Source organism: Olea europaea, chromosome 18, assembly GCF_002742605.1.
Source record: "Olea europaea var. sylvestris chromosome 18, O_europaea_v1, whole genome shotgun sequence".
NCBI lineage: Eukaryota > Viridiplantae > Streptophyta > Magnoliopsida > Lamiales > Oleaceae > Olea > Olea europaea.
In genome coordinates, this window is record NC_036254.1 from 29,886,104 (window position 1) to 29,896,365 (window position 10,262).

General features: G+C 36.0%; 2 protein-coding genes across 6 annotated transcripts; one reads left to right on the top strand and one right to left on the bottom strand.

Annotated features, from left to right (window-relative positions):
• The first annotated feature begins 442 nt into the window (after positions 1-442).
• On the top strand, positions 443-6,510 carry LOC111368107. 4 transcript variants are annotated; one of them, XM_022989314.1, is made up of 5 exons: positions 443-527; positions 867-2,400; positions 2,916-3,911; positions 4,505-4,730; positions 6,232-6,510. In XM_022989314.1, exons 2-5 carry the CDS (start codon positions 883-885, stop codon positions 6,396-6,398), a joined length of 2,907 nt encoding a protein of 968 aa, XP_022845082.1. In that variant the 5' UTR covers positions 443-527; positions 867-882; the 3' UTR covers positions 6,399-6,510. The 4 variants fall into 4 exon arrangements, with proteins under 4 accessions (XP_022845082.1, XP_022845081.1, XP_022845083.1 ...); XM_022989313.1 differs by having other exon boundaries at positions 443-2,400; positions 6,232-6,509; XM_022989315.1 differs by lacking the exon at positions 6,232-6,510 and having other exon boundaries at positions 443-2,400; positions 4,551-4,722.
• Positions 6,511-7,212: 702 nt separating this feature from the next.
• LOC111368108 lies at positions 7,213-10,262 on the bottom strand. 2 transcript variants are annotated; one of them, XM_022989318.1, is made up of 9 exons: positions 9,848-10,262; positions 8,814-9,165; positions 8,649-8,682; positions 8,340-8,564; positions 8,174-8,263; positions 8,028-8,093; positions 7,840-7,931; positions 7,714-7,761; positions 7,213-7,631 (listed from the first exon to the last, which is right to left on the bottom strand). In XM_022989318.1, the coding sequence occupies exons 2-9, from the start codon at positions 9,134-9,136 to the stop codon at positions 7,514-7,516; spliced, it is 996 nt and encodes a 331-aa protein (XP_022845086.1). In that variant the 5' UTR covers positions 9,137-9,165; positions 9,848-10,262; the 3' UTR covers positions 7,213-7,513. The 2 variants fall into 2 exon arrangements, with proteins under 2 accessions (XP_022845086.1, XP_022845085.1); XM_022989317.1 differs by lacking the exon at positions 9,848-10,262 and having other exon boundaries at positions 8,814-9,732.

Here is a 10,262-nt window from a genome sequence, read left to right on the forward strand (position 1 = left end):
TAGTAGAATAATTTATTTGAGCACTATTTAAAGTTCTACTAGCGTAGTAAATCACAAAAGGCTTACCTTCTTTTCGTTGCCCTAGGACAGCACATATCACAAAGTCACTAGCATCACACATAATTTCAAATGGCAATGTTTTTTTTTTTATGTTTTTAATTAATTATTATAATTTTTTATGTGAAATTTATATCTTACTATTTTACCCTTTCTAATATAATCAGAATTGGTCAAAGTTAACTTTGTTGGTCAATTGACGATCAAATAAATGATTTCGACTCCAGTTGCTAATTTCTCAAAGACTTGGACCTTCGCTAACATAAATTAAAGGTTAAGGAAAGTTTGCAAAAAAGTCAAAGATTTGGGACCGATGCTGCAATTTTTCGTTAATTTAATAATTAATAATCGTGGAGGCTATTTTTCATTTTGACCCGCAATTTTATTCTTCTTGACAAAATAGCTCAATTACAAATCGCTTCTTTGTTTCTCCAGTTGCATATATGATATAACCCAAAGTAATGACGAAGGTACTCTCTTCCCCCAACTTATTATTTTCCTTAATATTCTACTTATAATCAAGTTCTCTTCAATTTCAATACAAAAATAAATTTTCTATACCCTTCTAAAGAGTTTTTAGGAAATTAAAACTGTTTAATTTAATAAAACCTGTAATAAATCAGCGTTCTTATCTCCTAAATTTTATATTTTATTAAAAAGGAATTTTGAGCATTAATTTTCTACCTTTTTTTGCCAATATTTTGCCGAATTTTGTTCCATTTTTCGGCATAGATTTTATGATTTTGATTATTCAGTTTTTGGGTGCAAAAAAACTGTACTGTAGAATCATTTTCCATTTATTTAATTAGTTTTGAGCTTAATGAGATGATAAATGAAGACGGGACTGGAGAGAAATTATCCTCCGTCTTTATCTCGCCTTGTGATCCCCCACAAGATCGAGGATCGGACGGTGAGGATGTGTTGTCGCAATACTCGTCCTGTGACGGTGAATCAGAATTTGAGCAATACTGTAGTGCCAACTCAGCAATGGGAACACCTAGTTTCCGTGGTAGTTCGTTTCAAGATTCTGATTTTGGGTCATTGAAAAGCTTCAAACTTGGGGATGAAGTCAGTAGTTTCAAGAATTTTGGCTCAAAAAGGGTATTATCTGGTTTTCATGAATCCGAGCGCGCGAGTGGTTCTAATAGAGGAAATGAATTTTCTTCTGACGAGAAAAGTAATGGGCTGTTGAATTTGGGTGGAAGCAATGAGGGCTTTGCAGCTAGTGATGTTGATCTGATGAGTAAGCTTGATTTAGATGGTAACTGGGGATATGAGGGTGTAAATGAGATTTCGACTGCGAGAACTAGTGAGGGAAATACTAGAATTTTGGATGATTTTCGAGATATTGAAGGAGGTACAGATTGTCATAGGGATGTCGAGGAGAGAAATGACGAGGGTGAGGACAGGAAAAGCTTGGATGAAGATGAAGCTTTGTCAAGGTACGAGCATTCAGAGGGTGAGGATTCAATGTTTGGTTACAGTGATGACGAGAGGAAGCTTGATAAATATTCTCGGAAGAATGTGCAGTTTCGGGATGAAGGACCTCCAAAAAATGAATATCAGTTTGTCATGAATTCGGCGGTGGCTTTTGGTTCAGATGATTGGGATGATTTTGTGCAAGAAAGTGTGGATCATAATCATGCTTCAATGGTTTGGCATGAATTTCAGGGTGGAAAGCAGGACATCGACTCTTTGAATTCCACTTCTGCTAACTTTGTTAGGCGCCCAACTGTTATTTTGGCTGAGCAGCATAATGAGAAGAGAAGTATTCCTGAAGTCCATAATCAAGTCCAAGTTGCTACTGGATTAGCAGAGACGAACACAAATAATCCTTCCAGAGACTCAACCAGCCATATGAAACTCAATGCACAAGAGCCTGTCGATGATGTGGAAGGAGTGCTTTCAAGCAATCTAGACAGTGGTGTTGATGAAGTCTCGGAATATCTTGAATCCCTTCCTGTTCTTAATATATTCGAAACAAACCTAGATCCACTGACAAATGATGCCCCAGTAATTGATGGATTGGAAAGCAGAGGAACTGAATTAGAAATGAAACATCAAGACACAAATACCGGAGATGTCACAGGCATTCATGATGGTACAGTTTCTAGAAATTTGTGCTTAGAGAAAACAAGCTTAGAGTTAAATCCTCCTTCAGAGTCTTTGGATAATCAACACCATGTGATTTCCGGGGAATTTGAGGAAGTTAGGAAGGTTGAATTCTTTGAAGATAACAATTCAGTTTCATTGTCGCAATTGGCTGATAACAATACGAGTGGAATGAAGACAAATTCTCCTTTCTCATTCGATCGCTACGAAGATCATTTTGCACCAGTTAAGGTGAGTTGTAGTTTTCCTCTCTCAGTTTGAACAGTATGTTTCCATTTTTTCATTATTTAAATGTTTGCTATATATGTTTCTTCTTTACCAATATCTTTGCTGGAAATGCCAGTATCAGAGGAGAGGAATTGCTGTTCATTTAACCACACATTTTTTTGCATGCAACTACACATCTCCCAGTCTCTTTACATATGCTTAATGGTTGTTTGACAATGATTTGGTAGTTCTTTGTTTGTAGACCCGTTATGCTTGCGAGATCAGATTGATCAGCATTTTTTAGCCTTTTTTTCTTGTTAGAACCTTTATATTGCAACAGTTGGTCGGATTCTGAGAGTGATAATCTTACTCTTCCTTCTACTATTAGGCATCATTTATTTGCATGTAGACAGTTCACCTTCCCCCACAAGTGGAAGTATTTTGGTTTTTGGGGGGATTTTCTCTGTTGGTGCATGGTTTGTCTCATTAATATAAAGCTCCTTATGGGTCTTATTTGGAGGTTTTTTAATATTTTGCAGACAAAAGCCTTTGAGTTGAATGATTTTTACGATGAGGTTGTTAATGAAATGGAAGAAATACTACTTGACTCAGGTGAGTCTCCTCAGTCCAGTTTCACCCAGGATGCTAGAGAATATAAATCCCAGTTACCTCGACCTTTAAGAGACGGTGGATCAGCTGCATCTACTTCGGGCACAGATAATGCTGATCATTTGTTTAAGCAGCCTCAAAGAATTGATGGAATTCAGGTTGTAGGTGCAAGGCAAGAGAAAGGGGATGTTTCACTGACTGAACGGCTTGTTGGCGTGAAAGAATACACTGTTTATAGAATAAGAGTGTGGAGTGGAGAAGATCACTGGGAGGTGGAGCGACGATACCGTGATTTCAATGCTTTATACCGTCAATTGAAGAAACAATTTACTGATCAAGGCTGGAGAATTCCGTCACCCTGGTCCTCTGTTGAGGGGGAATCCAGAAAGATATTTGCTAATTCTTCTCCCAGTGTCATTGCAGATCGAAGTATTCTCATCCAAGAATGTTTACGCTCTATTCTGAAACCTAAATATTCTTCCAGCTCCCTCAGTGCTTTGATTTCTTTCCTGTCTCCATCAGAAGTTGTTCCTGGTTCACCCGCATCTGATACAAGAGCACCTCAGTCCCCATTATCTAATAGAGGTTCACACGTGGAAAATGTTTCTACATTGGGAAAGACCATTTCACTAGTTGTTCAGATCCATCCTCCCAAAACGGTTAAACAGATGCTTGATGCACAGCACTATACATGTGCTGGCTGCCACAAAAATTTTGACGATGGAAGAACAAGGGTGCAAGAATTTGTACACGCATTAGGATGGGGCAAACCTCGTCTTTGTGAATACAGTGGCCAGTTATTCTGCTCTTCATGCCACAACAATGATGCTGCTGTCTTGCCAGCCAGAGTTCTGCATCTTTGGGATTTTACTCAGTACCCTGTTTCCCAGCTGGCTAAATCATACTTGGATTCTATTTATGACCAGGTAATATATAATGTGACAATTAGCGTTATATCTTATCTCTTGGTCGTCTAAAATATAAAAGTTTGCATCATGGGCCTGCTTGACGTAGATTTTTTGAGAATGGATTTTGTTAATTGAGAATTTGTGGTGAAAAAGTGGGAAAGTTATAGGTCCACGTGCAAAATTCTTTGAATGAGAGAATGTGCGGTTGAAAATGAATTTGGGGAAAAATGAGTTTAAAGAATTTGTACCAAACAGTACCTACCAATAACAAAAAAAAAAAAAAAAAAAAAAAAAGAAAAAGAAAAAAAAAAAAAAGAAGAAGAAAGAATTTGTACCAGACGGGCAATATTGTGAAGCAATTTTTTCATGTTCAATCTTCTGTCCCTTCGTCCGGCTCCTTCAAACAGACCCCATCTTTCTCATAATAGAGTAATGAGGAGTATATTGCTTACTCAGATGATGCACAATTAAACGAACGTATTCAAGAAATTTTTAGTAGCATTGCTTCATGGATATGAGAGGTTGTAAAAAAAAAAAAAAAATTCTCCATGGATATGAGAGATTGTTAAAAAAAAGAAAAATTTACTCGTGCTTTTGTTTTCTTCTTGCAGCCAATGCTTTGTGTCAGTGCAGTTAATCCTTTCTTATTTTCAAAAGTTCCAGCATTGCAGCATGTTGCGAATACCCGAAAAAGAGTAAGAGCTATGCTTCCATACGTTCGCTGCCCATTTCGTGCTTCTATCTTTAAAGGTCTCAGATCTCGAAGATATCTTCTTGAAAGCAATGACTTCTTTTCTCTTAAAGACCTCATTGATCTATCCAAGGGGGTGTTTTCAGGTTAGCAGCTGACATAACTGTATGTGCTCCTTTTGAATTTGTGAGAAGGAACAATGGAACCAAGTGTACTGTGTGCTTGAAAGGCATTAGTGTAGACCTAACATTTTCAGCCATATTATTTTACATTAAGTTTCAAAAGTGAATAATCTATTGTATATATGCTGCTGCTGACCTTCGTCAGTACTTGTTTTTCCTATTTGCATGTCTAACTCTTCTTATTCTGGAAATATTTCATACTTCTACCATTTAAGGTTGATCACAAGAGAAAAATTGGTTCTTACCTGATTCCGTTCAATTATTTTCTAGTTAAGCTTTTCTGATTTCCTTGATTAAGACAGCTTTGCAATTCTTTGCCTTCTTGAGCTCAAAATGTTATGGGTTTCGTCGTGTTGATCTTGTAAGTATATTTTTTCTATATGGTCCTTGCTTGCCATGTGCCATGACACGACAATTATTATGAAGGAATATCTATACAGTGCAACAGTAAGTTTTTGCATTCTAGGGGAGCAAAGAGTTCAGATTCCAACGTTGATATATTCCTGTGTTTGGCTGGTTATGATGAGGGGTGATATAAATGAACATGCCACCAAGCTAACCTGTCAATAGTAACATCATAAGTTGTTCAATGAAGTTTACTAAATATTTTATTTTGATAAAACTTCTAGAAAGATATACTAATATTTATATTGAAAGGAAATAAATGAGAACAAAGAAAGAAAATGAAAGAATAAAATGCTGGTTTGAAGCTGTTCTATTGGCATTACAACAATTATCCCTTTCTGAAAGGAGAAGAGGAGATACAGGAACTGGGTTCTAGGAGGAATAACGCTACAGAAGTTACACCAGTTTCTTTATGATGAATATAGTGGCGGCTGCTATGGATGGTTTTGGTTATGAAGAATAATTATGGCTGCAAAGTAAAAGTTTGAAGGTGGTGTTTGCTGGGATTTCTAGAGGTGCTAGTTGTAGTTCTTAGGTTGGTATCTATCCCAGTGGGAAGGTTGGTGATGTTTATGATAATTGTTATATCCTAATGCCGGATTGCCTAGGGTTCCATGGAATGACGTCCTTATCTTGATGGAGGAGTTGTTAGGCAGAAACATTTGCAAACGGAGGTGGTGGCTGTCTCTGTGAGTTGTGTCGTAGTTTCGGCAGTTGCAGTTTTCATTGTGGGTGCTGTTCAAGAGATAGGTCACTTTTATCTGTTTCCTCCTACCAAAGAGTAATCAAGAATGATCAGCTGCATCAAATGTGAGGGAAAGAACAAGTAATGGTCATAGTTTGCTTTAGACTTAAATAAAAGCATCACCACTCTTATCTGGTCTGTTCCATTCCTTGAGCTTATACCTGGAGCAGTTTCTCCATATTATTTTATATGACATAATTTCAGATAGATAGGGTTTGTTTTTACTACCATTTTTATTTTTTATTGGCTAGCCTTTTTAGTTTTAAAGATGCTTTTCACATGCTTTGCCATCATTTTTAATTTTTCTCATTGCAGCATTGCCTGTGATGGTTGAAGCTGTCTCTAGAAAGATCCAGGAACACATCACAGAACAATGCCTCGTGTGCTATGATGCTGGTACTCCCTGCAGTGCTCGACTTGCCTGTAACAATCCATCATCACTCATTTTTCCTTTTCAGGCAAGATTCTACTACTACTTTTAAAACTCTAGCTCTTGTTAAAGTGCACGAGACAAGAAATAGATATTCATCAAAGCCAAAGAATCTCAACTAAAATCTACATAATTGTAAGTCTTGAATACACTTATGGCGTGCTGTGCTTTCTGAGTTGGATTAGATAGTACAAGACATTATTAAATAAGAAAAAGGACATACAATCTAACATTGCTTGCCAAACGTGTACTGAAAAGTCTTTCCACCATATAACTATTGCTTAATTGCAAGATTCCTGTCCAATAACATTCAGAAATGGTAGTTGATTGCTACAATTCNTACATAGACAGTCTATTTTGCCCTATCAATAACACCTATGAATGGACAAGGGCAAAACAGTAATAATGCATGAAAAATTCTTATCTGAATTCTCGAATAGTGATATTTTGAAGAATGTATGGTTAAAAAATATGAAATTTTTTTGAATTTATGTATAAAATTATAATGGGAAAAAATGATTTTTTATGTAAGATTTTTGCTATTTGTACATTAAAATGGTGCATAAGGGATTATAAAAAATGACATGGAAAGAAAGATTGGATGCAAAAGTTGATTATATTTTAAATTAACAAATGATAATGTGCAATGTAGATATTATATAATCTTTTATGTAAATCTTGATATATATGTAGCACGGTCCTTTATATAATAGGGCTCAAATTTCATATTCTAGGTTTAGATTTTCTAATTGAAAAAAATCACTAAAATGAAAAAAAATAAAAAATTGGGGAAGGCTGCACCAGACTTGCTATACAGTTCATCACAATCCATCATACTATTATATGTAAAAAGAACAAGAAGAGGCTGAAGGGCCAAAGATATACATACTAAATTCAGTGTATATCTCTTTGAGATCTATTTAGATACAAGTATGGACTCAAATTTATGATCATATAACAGTCTATTATCAACTATATATCCCTCAAGATGAAATAAACTGTCAAGGTTTTTTTCATGAAAAATTGCAAAATACTGTCATATCTTTTGTTGCTGGTCACTAAACAAAAACCTTTCTTTATTTCTTTACTATAAGCGTACCGGTCGAGCAAAGAAAGCACGACTTTCCCCGAGTGGTCCTAAGGTGGAGCTCAAAACCTCGAATTACATTATTGCATACATCTATAAGACTGAGGAAACCATTTTGACAGCACATAGTGTTTCATCTTCACTATCAAAACGAATATGCCATAGCACGGTATGTGCATCAGTGCCACGATCAAGTACCTGTAAAGGAAGACGAACACATTAATAACAAATCAAATTTACGTTGTATCTATAAATCTGATAGAAATCGAAAAGTACATACCATAATGGAGAAAATGGTGACGACAAATCAAGAAACGGATAAGCCCACCTGTTTCAAAATATACGCCGTTACAAAAAAAGCACATACATTTTTAGTTAACTTATGATAGGGAAGAGAACATTGTACCAAAGCGCGATGCAAGCATGGACGACCCATTGAACAACGACATAAACAGCCGTCCACAGAAAAAAGTACCCAATTCGAAACCAAGGGAATCGCTGGAATAATGTTAAAAACAAAAAAAGAAATCCTAATAAGAAGATAAAAATAAGAATTATGGTAGAAATTAATTGGCAATATCAATATGGACTTACCAAGCAGTTCAATGCAGTGTCACCAATCAGAAAAACGACATTGATCGAATGCATGTTTATAATCAACTGCAAGATCATACTGAACATATTGTTCAAGAATTCGCGATTGGAAATGCAAGTTGTTAGATTTTGTAATCGATACTTACAAAATTTAGACTGTAATCTTTAACGGCAAGAAATGGTACGATTATGAACCAAAATACAGTGTCCGTCAGTATCACAGCTCCAGCATTCATCTGCCGAGAAAAAGGTGGCTAAAATAAAAATTCATTATAAACAAGGATGCAACCATCTTTAACAGAAATTCTTTACCTGAAAAATGATTTGGAAGATATAACCCCAAAAACCAGCGATTTGGCGAACAGGATGTTCTTGATTGAGGTCCATGCCTTTTGTAGTACTTGATGCATTAGAATTGCGCGCACTTGTCGAGTATCTACGAGAGCCATGCTCGGCATCAAAGTGCTCGTTTTCAAATTTATCACCGCCCATTTTACGATATCGGTAACATCCGTTTATAGACAGCAAGGATCCAAGCTACAATAGATCACACTGTCATAAGAAAAAGAAGAAGTGAAATACGTGTTTTTTAAACAAATGAAATGTTAAGTGACTTCTTACCCCGAAATAAATGGTAATCAAAGTAAAAGTCCACCTGTTGAGCATTCAATACGAGAAATTAACCACGGAAATTACATAGAGTCATTCGATCTGAATCCTAAGTGAAGAACATAAGTTAAGTACTCTTCATTGTCTGAAATTGGTTTAAGAAATGGTACTACTTACTGAGTATAGTAGTAAAAAATCTCTCCTCCATCAACGGCAACGTTTAAGAATAGAATTAACAGAAGCACGGTGAAAGCACCAAATCTAAAAGCAAGTAGCCAGGCGGGATGTATACTTCGAAGACACGGCTTCCAAACTTCGTCTTCATACAAGACTCCAGCCGAGTCTTGTTCATTTTCTGTAACTCCTTCTTTCACATTGCGTGGACCTTCGAATTTGGAGATAAGAGTTGATGCAAATACCATCGAAATTAGAATCAAAATGGAACAGAGCAAAACCCGCCAGTTAAGCCAGTAGGATTCTGTTGTAGTATCGACAGTCATGGCCGGCTGCCAAGAATTTGTCGTAGAACCTGTTATGAATGTAAAGAGACTCATGATATTAATTTCTAATTGCTCCAACTCTTTTTTCTAATGCCAGCAGCAATAAAAGGATCCCCAGTTGTAAAATATGAGTAGAGGACGTCTAAAATCCAGGCAAAAATTCTGGGAAGAAACAACGAATCTGAACGAAAACTCAACAAGATATAAAAGAATCGAGTAGAAGTTTGAGAATAAGTGAATAGAACTGTGTTCAGCAACTATTCTGATGCTGTCAATCACAAGGGTTCGAAATGATTTGAGGAAACAGAGCTACATGTAAAGAAAAACTGCAATTTTGAACCAAGCATTTGGTCGAAGAAGCTCAGATGCCACAAAACTAAAGACGAAAAATGAGTTATTTCATATTATGAATGACTAGTTATGAAGGCATCGTCTAAATTTCATGGTCGAACACCAATTCTCATAACCAGAATCAGAGGTTTATAACAACATTTAAGATTAAACTCAAAAGCAAAAAATGAAAGAATGGTATGTTCAAACAACACTTGTATGGAATTAAACTACATTAACATCTGAAAGTAATAAGAGATTCCAAACTTTTCAGGGTATAATTTTAATTTTGAAATAAAATATATTAATGAAAACAAAGAAAAAAAATGAAAAAGAACATCTGGTTCTGAATTGTAAGCAAAGAAAAGTGCGAATACTCACAAAGAAAAGTAACACAATGTGTTTGTGACTTTGGTGTAAGAAGAGATTCTTTGCTTCGTTGCTTTTGCAGTTAAAGACTAAATCAAAAGTAGAGAGAGAGAGAGAGAGAGAGAGAAGTGGAACCATACAAGTTTCACCTAGGAGAGGTGAAAAAATGTCGAGGAAGCAAAATATACATGTACCGTGTAAACATTATAAAATCAAAATTTCTATATACATTTCTTGAAAAAGTCAAACTGTTAAAGTACCGGTCGCCACCCCGGCCCCTACCTCCGCCGCCTCTGTATACAATAGCGGAGCTAAGATTTTCATGTAGGCGGGGCGAAAATATGTTGGAGGGGCAAAATATATACATATGAAATGCTCTGAAAAAATTAAAAATGCTGTGGGGACCGTCAACTCTGTTCCTCCACAT

What these genes read in the sequence shown, in the direction of transcription:
- LOC111368108 (XM_022989317.1), bottom strand. Translation starts at nt 9,190, where the DNA reads ATGAGTCTCTTTACATTCATAACAGGTTCTACGACAAATTCTTGGCAG. An exon ending in ACACTGCATTGAACTGCTTG is followed by an intron (nt 7,932 to 8,027) that starts GTAAGTCCATAT and finishes ACATTATTCCAG; the next exon opens with CGATTCCCTTGGTTTCGAAT. An exon ending in CATGCTTGCATCGCGCTTTG is followed by an intron (nt 7,762 to 7,839) that starts GTACAATGTTCT and finishes ATTTTGAAACAG; the next exon opens with GTGGGCTTATCCGTTTCTTG.
- LOC111368107 (XM_022989314.1), top strand. Translation starts at nt 883, where the DNA reads ATGATAAATGAAGACGGGACTGGAGAGAAATTATCCTCCGTCTTTATC. An exon ending in TGGATTCTATTTATGACCAG is followed by an intron (nt 3,912 to 4,504) that starts GTAATATATAAT and finishes TTCTTCTTGCAG; the next exon opens with CCAATGCTTTGTGTCAGTGC. An exon ending in ATCCAAGGGGGTGTTTTCAG is followed by an intron (nt 4,731 to 6,231) that starts GTTAGCAGCTGA and finishes TTCTCATTGCAG; the next exon opens with CATTGCCTGTGATGGTTGAA.